The 8142-nt window shown below is 38.5% G+C and overlaps 6 protein-coding genes across 6 annotated transcripts; 4 read left to right on the top strand and 2 right to left on the bottom strand.

Annotated features, from left to right (window-relative positions):
- Window positions 1–333: 333 nt before the first annotated feature.
- DI09_167p60 (uncharacterized protein) lies at window positions 334–942 on the bottom strand (the record flags this gene model as incomplete). The annotated part of the gene is made up of 1 exon (XM_013383484.1): window positions 334–942. The coding sequence occupies one exon, from the start codon at window positions 940–942 to the stop codon at window positions 334–336; it is 609 nt and encodes a 202-aa protein (XP_013238938.1).
- A 114-nt stretch (window positions 943–1056) lies between these two features.
- On the top strand, window positions 1057–1906 carry DI09_167p50 (uncharacterized protein; the record flags this gene model as incomplete). The annotated part of the gene is made up of 3 exons (XM_013383483.1): window positions 1057–1073; window positions 1098–1680; window positions 1709–1906. The coding sequence occupies 3 exons, from the start codon at window positions 1057–1059 to the stop codon at window positions 1904–1906; spliced, it is 798 nt and encodes a 265-aa protein (XP_013238937.1).
- A 306-nt stretch (window positions 1907–2212) lies between these two features.
- DI09_167p40 (uncharacterized protein) lies at window positions 2213–3630 on the bottom strand (the record flags this gene model as incomplete). Its single annotated transcript, XM_013383482.1, has 2 exons — window positions 2213–2339; window positions 2360–3630. The coding sequence occupies 2 exons, from the start codon at window positions 3628–3630 to the stop codon at window positions 2213–2215; spliced, it is 1398 nt and encodes a 465-aa protein (XP_013238936.1).
- A 292-nt stretch (window positions 3631–3922) lies between these two features.
- DI09_167p30 (uncharacterized protein) lies at window positions 3923–4567 on the top strand (the record flags this gene model as incomplete). The annotated part of the gene is made up of 1 exon (XM_013383481.1): window positions 3923–4567. One exon carries the CDS (start codon window positions 3923–3925, stop codon window positions 4565–4567), a length of 645 nt encoding a protein of 214 aa, XP_013238935.1.
- Window positions 4568–5943: 1376 nt separating this feature from the next.
- Window positions 5944–6234, top strand: DI09_167p20 (uncharacterized protein; the record flags this gene model as incomplete). The annotated part of the gene is made up of 1 exon (XM_013383480.1): window positions 5944–6234. One exon carries the CDS (start codon window positions 5944–5946, stop codon window positions 6232–6234), a length of 291 nt encoding a protein of 96 aa, XP_013238934.1.
- A 264-nt stretch (window positions 6235–6498) lies between these two features.
- DI09_167p10 (uncharacterized protein) lies at window positions 6499–7947 on the top strand (the record flags this gene model as incomplete). Its single annotated transcript, XM_013383479.1, has 1 exon — window positions 6499–7947. The coding sequence occupies one exon, from the start codon at window positions 6499–6501 to the stop codon at window positions 7945–7947; it is 1449 nt and encodes a 482-aa protein (XP_013238933.1).
- Window positions 7948–8142: the final 195 nt, after the last annotated feature.

The following is an 8142-nucleotide window of genomic DNA, read 5'->3' as shown; positions in this document are numbered from 1 at the left end:
GAATGCCAATCAGCACGATCAGCGCAATGACAGCAACGGATACAATGATGCGTGACTTTGATGAACTCATGTTGAAATACGATTTATGATAAGGAAAAATGCACCGCTTATATACCCATTGTGATTCTGTTGATTGGTGCGAAAGAGTTCTGTTAAAAGTGACGTTCCTATTGGATGATAAGCCTGATTTTAATTAAATTTAATTTTAATTTTAAAGATTTATTTATAAATTAAAAATATTTCCTTCAATAAATTTCTGAAAGGTAGTGAATAAATTATCGCGCCCAGCACCATCCACAAAATCCATGTTATTATAAGCATTGCTAAAATATATCAACAATAATTAGGGTTACCTGTAGCGCCAACAGCCTTCAAGAGTTTGTCCCAAGTGTCCCCCGGCTCCTGCTTCCATATGAAGCCATATACTGCGGCGAGGGTTGTGTGAAGCAAATACATATGTAATAGCATTGGCAGGGCTATTCGAATGGCTATTTGTTTGAAGTTTAATTTTGGCTCATGGTTCTGGTTGGAGACGCTCACAAACATTTTTGATTTTGATTGCAAAAGTTGCGAAATGATGAATCCAATTGCTCCACCGATGGATAAGCTCAATATCAGCCTTATGGGACTTTCATAACTAGAAAAAAGTATGTACAGAAAGCTCGATGGCTCTATAAAATGCGGAATAGGATCCTTGATTGTAATTATGTCCGTTTCGTTGGTAATAATGTTCAATTTGATATTGGAATCATTTTTCCAGACCGCCTGATTTGGCGCTATATCGCCATGTAAATTGGAAGCGATGGTTTTGTTGTAAATCTTAAACGGATCAAAAGAACTCTCCTCGGGAGGATAGAACTTTAGAATAAAGAGAGCAACGCCAAGTAAAAGGAATAGAGTCAAGATGGTGGAGAAAATCCCATTTCTTAAGGTAGGATCCATGAGAAAAAACTATCCAAATTGGCAAATAGGATTCCAAGAATGGTCAATTTTTTAAAATTTTGAAGTTAATTTTTAATTTCATTTTTCCGTTTCTCTCCTTGTCACACCTAGCAAATGGATTACTGGACCGCGTAAGCTATTAAAATCTTTTTTAGGTTTTTTGAGTCCCTTAAGAACCATACATCGACTATGTATTGGGATGGTTTTTTTTCTGCATTTGTGATGATTCTAATTTCCGAATTTTGCGACAAAACTTTTTTCCTGGCTGCTGTCTTGTCAATGCGATCTCGCCGTCATGACAAGGTCAAAGTTTTTCTTGGAAGTATCTTAGCTTTGGCCTTGATGAGTTTGCTAAGTGTTCTATTAGGGGGGTTTATTTTCACTTGGATTCCGATGCTTTATACAAAAATTGCCTCGACATTGCTGTTTTTCATGTTTTCTGTTCTGATGGTTAGGGAGGCAATATTATCCCAGCCCTCGACGGCATCTTCACTTGCTGTATCATCCTCAACATTATCTCCGGCTCGAATAGAGAGGGAACAAGAGGGATCTCACAGTTTTACAAGTGTCCTATCGTTTCGCGACAACGATAAGCATGAGGATAGTGACAATGATAAAAATAAGGAACAATCTAAGAAGCCTGGGGAATTTCTCTTCTCCAAGTCGTTTATTCTTACGCTTATTGCCGAATGGGGAGATCGATCACAACTTGCCACGATTGCTTTAGCCACTTCCAAGGTAAGATATCTCAAATTTCGACAAATAGAATCTGCCCGGTGTACTTTTAGGATCCATTTTAGGCCACATTATCTGTACTGGGACTGCTGTTATAGGTGGTTCATTTATTGCTACTCGACTTTCCATCAGAAAAGGTGGAACATTCTTTTTTATTTGTAGTCACCCTGGCTGGGGCATTGTTGTTTTTCTTGTTTTTTGTTACATCTATTTGGGAAATCGCATTTGATTCGGCTCCTCCCATTGATTTTATCAAATAATAATTTAGACGCCACTTTTCATGTCAATCCCTCTTCTAGAGCTGTCAATTAGGAAACTGTGAAATAAAATTGCGCATTGGTTTACATCAGAAAATACACCAATTTAAACTTTTTCACCGGGAATTAAAAACGTATAATGAGCGACAAAAAGTGGCTTGAATTTATTTCTTACAAATGGGGTAATCTGAATTTAGCTTAACGAATAAATATCTTATAATCTAGAGACTTTATTAGGTAATATTGAGGCTTAATTTCCGCTCGTCACGCTAGATAGTTTAAGCTGCAGCTGCAGCTGTAGGTATAGGTATAGGTGTATCTGTAGGTGTAAGTTTAGCTGTATCTATATCTGTCGACTTTTCATCTAGTTCAAAGAGTTTTACAACCTCAACCTTTTTTTTTCGCCTTCTAGATCAAAAATAGACGTTCCACCGTTTCCACCACCAAGTCTTTTTTGGCACTCTTTGTCAAGTTCGATTTGTGTCGCTATGGGAGGCGGTGGTGGGGCCAGATAGTTTTCAGTGCTATTTGAGATAGTTGAGACTAGGTCTTCAGATATCTCTACAACGGCATGTTTGTAATCCAAAAAAGTGTCAAAAAGGTTTCCAGATAGTTCTAGAGCGTTCACCATGAAGGAATTGCTGTAATCCAAAGCAATCTTAATATTGGCAGCGATAAAACGAAAGCCCTCAGTTATACGGGACGATAAATATATTAAAAAATTTATAAAAGGACCGAGAAAAGGAAACTTAGATAACAGAAAGTTGAAAATCGGTTTGATTAAGACAGAAAGCAACGAGTAAAAATAAGTACAAAACTTTTCCAAGAAATTGAAATACGGAAGAACAAGGAGATGCACAAATTTCATTGTGAATACTTTGATACAGTTTATCATAAAGATATAAGTACTCAAAAATGAACCGCACCTTTTCAAAAAAGCATCCTCAAAATATCTAATCAGATGATATTTGAAGCGAAATAAGAAAAACATAAAAATATATTCTGCTAAAAAAATTGAGACGGAAAAAAGGCCTGTAATAAATGGTACTACTTTAGCTAAATAGCTGTTGATCTTTGAATTAGTTATAGAGAATATTGCAAATATAAAAGAAGGAAAAACTTCATGGCTGGAAAGCTCGAGATCTATTTCTTTAAGTAAACTGACAAACGGAGTATCATTTTCTGAAGAAGAGGATTTTACTCCATTGTCTTCTGGCGAGAATATATCTAACGATAACACTTTATAAACCATTTCTATGGGCGGATTTATAAACTCGCGATGAAAAAAGACAAAGGAATGAAACTCTAGCAAATCAAAGAAAATTCGAATCAGAATAGAAATGGGCTTTGGCAAATACGTGCATATGCTCAGAACGCTTAGAAACCAACTGGAGATACCCGAAATAAACATGCTTACCTTGTGCTTAATATACGAAGTAAAGCTCAAATATTGCTGAAAATAATTCATCCAGGGCTTAGAATGAGATCCCACAGATCTGGTGATGAAGTTTGGATCTTTAACATTTGTTTTATGAGAATTAGATGAAAAGCCTGAATCGTCGTTAGACTTACGATAGTCTTTTGAAAAATCTGAATTATAAATCTCATCTTCATTCTTGTTCTGATTCTTAGAAGAATGTGAATAATGGCATTGGGTGACAAAAGTCAAAATGATAATGAATAACAAAAGTTGCATTCAACAAAAATTAAAAAGCCAACCACAAACAGGTGTAATTTAAAATTTAATTTGCATATTACCTCCACAACGGAAAAACAGCCAATCAAAGGCTTTACCGTAACTTTTTTGCCGGCAGCACATGGTCTTTAATATCTTTATTTCTCGTTTGGCATTGAAAATAATAAATCGGAACCGCTCACAAATTAACCAACTAATGCGAATTGGTTAGCATACACACGGCTGCTCCTTGGTCCGTTGCATTTTACATTCTTTTAAGTTCAAGTAAAATTTAAAAATATTAATTTAGTGCATGGCAGGAAGTGGGACAGCTAGATATTCCAAGATGACTGCGCTTATCAACTACAGGCTACGAGTGACCCTTCAAGACGGAAGGGTTCTTGTAGGCCAATTGATTGCCTTTGATAAACACATGAATTTGGTGCTCTCAGATTGTGAAGAGTTCAGAAGGACAAAGAAAGCCTCTGCAATTTCTTCTTCCAAGAAAAAGGCACTTTCTCAAGGACTTTCGCCATCAATTGCGGCTCTTGCTGCAAATATGGAAGAAAGGCGAACTCTTGGTCTGCTTGTACTTCGTGGAGAAAACGTCATATCCATCGTTGTTGAAGCGGGCCCCCCTCCAGATCTTTCTGCCTCTGCACATTTCCAGAAAACCGCAAATGCCCCACTGATGCCCGGTGCTGCTGGGCCTGCTCCTGGGCTGGCAGGGGCTATTAGAGGCGTTGCAGGCGGCACTGCAATGCCTGCATCGGCCAGACCGCCACCCATGCCCATGATTCCCGGAATCTCTCCAGGAATGATGCCTCCCCCTCCTGTGATGCCCCACGGAATGATGCCACCGCTTTCAATGATGTCACATGGAATGGTGCCCCCTCTTCCTCAGAACATGATGATGCCTCCTCCTCCTCCTCCTCAGTTCCACCCACCGCCATCCTAGCGAACGAAAAGTGAACAATTTACTTTTTATCAAATAAAAATAAACGATGTGATCCAACTGGGGCATCCACTTTTGTATACTTTGCAAGGAAATGAACCGGAAGCCTCCTCTGCTCCCTTTTAGACCAAAACGTATATTTGTCCAAAGGCCGCAATGTTGAATAGCGAGGAATGGCATTTAAAGTGTCCTATGATGAGCAGTCAACCAATAAGAGGCACAAACCAATGATGCAACATGGACGTTGGAATAATTCAAAACATTGAGGTTGTGCTCAACCTGTTTTAAGCGAAGCCTAATATTGCGCTTTCTTGAATCGCTTAGTTTAAATGCTTTTTTCCTAAAGAAAAATAATTAGCAATTACATAACAAGACCACCATATGATCTGATGGAGAGGAACGACGGAAACCCCATTCCAACAAAGGGAGCAAAAAACCTTTTCAAAATCAAATTGAGTAACCCTAAATTAGGGTATAAATTTTCAGTTGAATGTTTTTAATTTGTCCAAATTCCAAAAACATCCCCAGTAAGCTACTAATACATGCACAATTCTTAAAACAACCTAAAATATCATCCATTGCCACATCTGCTCCTTTGCATTCATAATTTGATATCTTTGTTTTCATATATTAACCTAGTAGTAAAATGAGAGAAAAGTGGAAGAAGAAGCGCCAACGCCGTCTAAAGCGCAAGAGGAAGCAAATGAGAGCCAGATCTAAGTAATCAGCGAGCACTCCAGCATGGACCAATGAAGCATTCGTTTATGCATTAAATCGATAAATTTAGCCATTTTTTAATGTTTGTTAACGACAGAGATGTTTGTAGCGAGTTTTTGGGCGGTCTCTGTACCTCCCAACTGTTCCTAAAGGTGGATTTAGAGTGTGATCTCAAGTGCTTATTTTATAGAGCTGTCCTTATTTACATTCCAAAGAAATTCTAAGCGAGTATCAATCAAGGGGAAACTGGGGAATCTCAACAGACCAAGATAGCGGTGAGCCAATGCTCACCAATTCAATTCCTTATCTTGAAAGAAACCATGAGAAGCTACTGTTCGAAAAGCTAGAATCCTTACTGGTGCTGAAACAAATGTGTTTCCTTGAAAATTCCCTGCGCTTATTTCGAAAGACTATGCCTCTCTTTCCTGATCAAGTTTAGCAAATACTTTGAATCATTTAATGTAGGTCACAGAACGAGATGTCAAGATAAGATCGATGTTGGATTCACGGTCTTATTCAGCAGATGATCTCGCCTCTCTGATATCTCTTCAAAAAAAGGCATTTCGTGGAAATATTTTTAATTCTGCTAGGAAATCAGCGAAACGAAGCTGGAGGATTCTCCTTCCATCTCCAAGTTCCTGGGGGTCTGTCCGGCTTGTGGGATGATGGTTTCGCAATCACAAACCCGATTTCCTGGGGGGTCTGAACCCCCCGATTGTTTACAAATTCGGGATTTAATATTGGGGACCTTTAATGAATCCCTGGTCGCTATTCCTGAAAATTCAGAAATCGATAAACAACTGCTAACACTCGATGAGCATGAAGCCAAAGAAGAACTTCATTCAAACTGGATTAAGGTTAAGGAAAAATATGCCGAACTCGGTATCCTATACTCTCCCGACAAGGGGCAAAAGCGGTGCATGGGATTTGGGTCCAGCAAGGGATCCAAATAAATTACTTGATTGGTATTTAAGCTTTAGGCAATTTCATTTATATTTAAGCTATAGACAACTCGCGTACCTTACAGCAATGGGTAATGCCGATCGGAGATTTAAAGCAGTCCACATTCAGTATAGCATCTTTATTCCCTTCGATGGAGACTTCAAAGCACGAAGTATCATCGTACACTAAGATGCATAAAAAAATTTATTTTAAATTCTTTTTAAATACTCGATATGCGATGCGCAAAAGCCAATTTAAATTGATTCCATCCATCAATGTTCGGACAAGCATATCTCTACATCAATATTCTATTGCTCCCCATTGCAGAGGTCTTAAAAGTTCCCGTACAAGGCCTGAAAATCTTGATCTCCTTGCTATTGCTGTATCCACTCGCGGCCGGGTATAAATGGGTGCATTCCAGCTCGTACAAAAACCACGATTTGGCATGTAATGTGTATATGGGCGGCGCTGGGCTCGTATTGGGTTGGTTTTGCATTGGCGGCGATATGAAGTACTGCATTTATTCCTCGATTGTGACATTTTCGACGCTCAATTTGGCCTCTTTTCTATACCCCAAAAACGAATTTTGTAAACAACTTTGTTTTTATTTGACGATTTTTAACTTTGCCTTTAACTTTGCCTATCTGTTGCTGTTGTACGCATGGTTCGAAACTTCTGAATATGATATAGACATTACTCTTCTCCAATCTCTACTATGCTTAAGAAACATCTCAATTGTAATCGACATGTATGATTATAATTGGGGCCGATTCACACCATCTACCCCCCAGAGCTTCGTGAGGCTACCCACCATTGATGCTTTTATGGGTTACTCCTATTGCTGCTTTACGCTTTTAGTCGGCCCATCTATTATTTATAACTCTTACCATTCGATTGTTACTGATAAAGCTACCAACCAAGACTTGAATAAACGATCATTGCACTCATTTTTCTTGGGCTCCATTTACCTAGCAGGGTATCAAATATTCTCAATTTTGACTCCCTGCTCTTTTGCACTTACAGATCAATTTGCATCAAAAGGACTGGCCTATAAGCTTGCATACTTAATGATTTCTGGAAGGACTGTTTTGATGAAATATTTTGGCGTTTGGATCCTTGTTGAGGGTGCTAGCTTTTTAGGTGGAAATTCTTTTTGCACTACCGATGAAAAAAGCGGCGAGGTGGTCTCAAGACTGATGAATTTTAGGCTGTCTCTGTTTGAATCTTCAAGCGGGTTTAGGGAGATTGTCGATTCTTTTAACATAAAGACCAACGCCTTTGGGAAACAATATATTTTCAAAAGGTGCGCGATTTTCAAGAAAAAATGGCTGTCAATGGTGTTGACTCTATCGTTTCTTTGTATATGGCATGGTTTCCATTACGGCTATTATCATTGTTTTGCAGCCGAGTTTCTTCTTTTGCTGATCGACGATAATATACGGATCCTTGCTCTCAATCCAAAGCTCAATGCCTTAATGGCATCTGTCCCAACTATTTTTAAAGCCTTAATGCTTCACTTTATTGTGTATATATTTTTCGTCTCTTTTGAACTGATGACTTTTTCAAAGACCCTGACCATCCTAAAGAGCGTTTATTTCCTTCCTGTTTTCATCTTGCTTTTCGGATTAATTCTTAGCAATTATTTGGTCAAAACCACTAGTAAAGAATCATTGACAGATGGTGCAAAAAACTCTTGTCAGCCTGTGAAGCCTCATTCTTCCTAATGCGTACCGAATCATAAATAAAAACTTGCCTGCTGTATAACCGGGTGATTTTTCCACATTAGCCAAAGGCCCCCATATCTAACGGGTTTATTTATTTTTTACTGGCATTAATTCTTGGCTAGTACGGATTCTGACTTTCATACACACGTAAGGATGCAGATTCACATACACATACAGATGCAGATTCACATGCTG

This window comes from Mitosporidium daphniae (genome assembly GCF_000760515.2).
Source record: "Mitosporidium daphniae strain UGP3 chromosome Unknown contig-167, whole genome shotgun sequence".
Classification (NCBI taxonomy): domain Eukaryota; kingdom Fungi; phylum Microsporidia; genus Mitosporidium; species Mitosporidium daphniae.
Note: the sequence above shows the minus strand (reverse complement) of the source record. Positions and strands in the feature narration are given on the sequence as shown.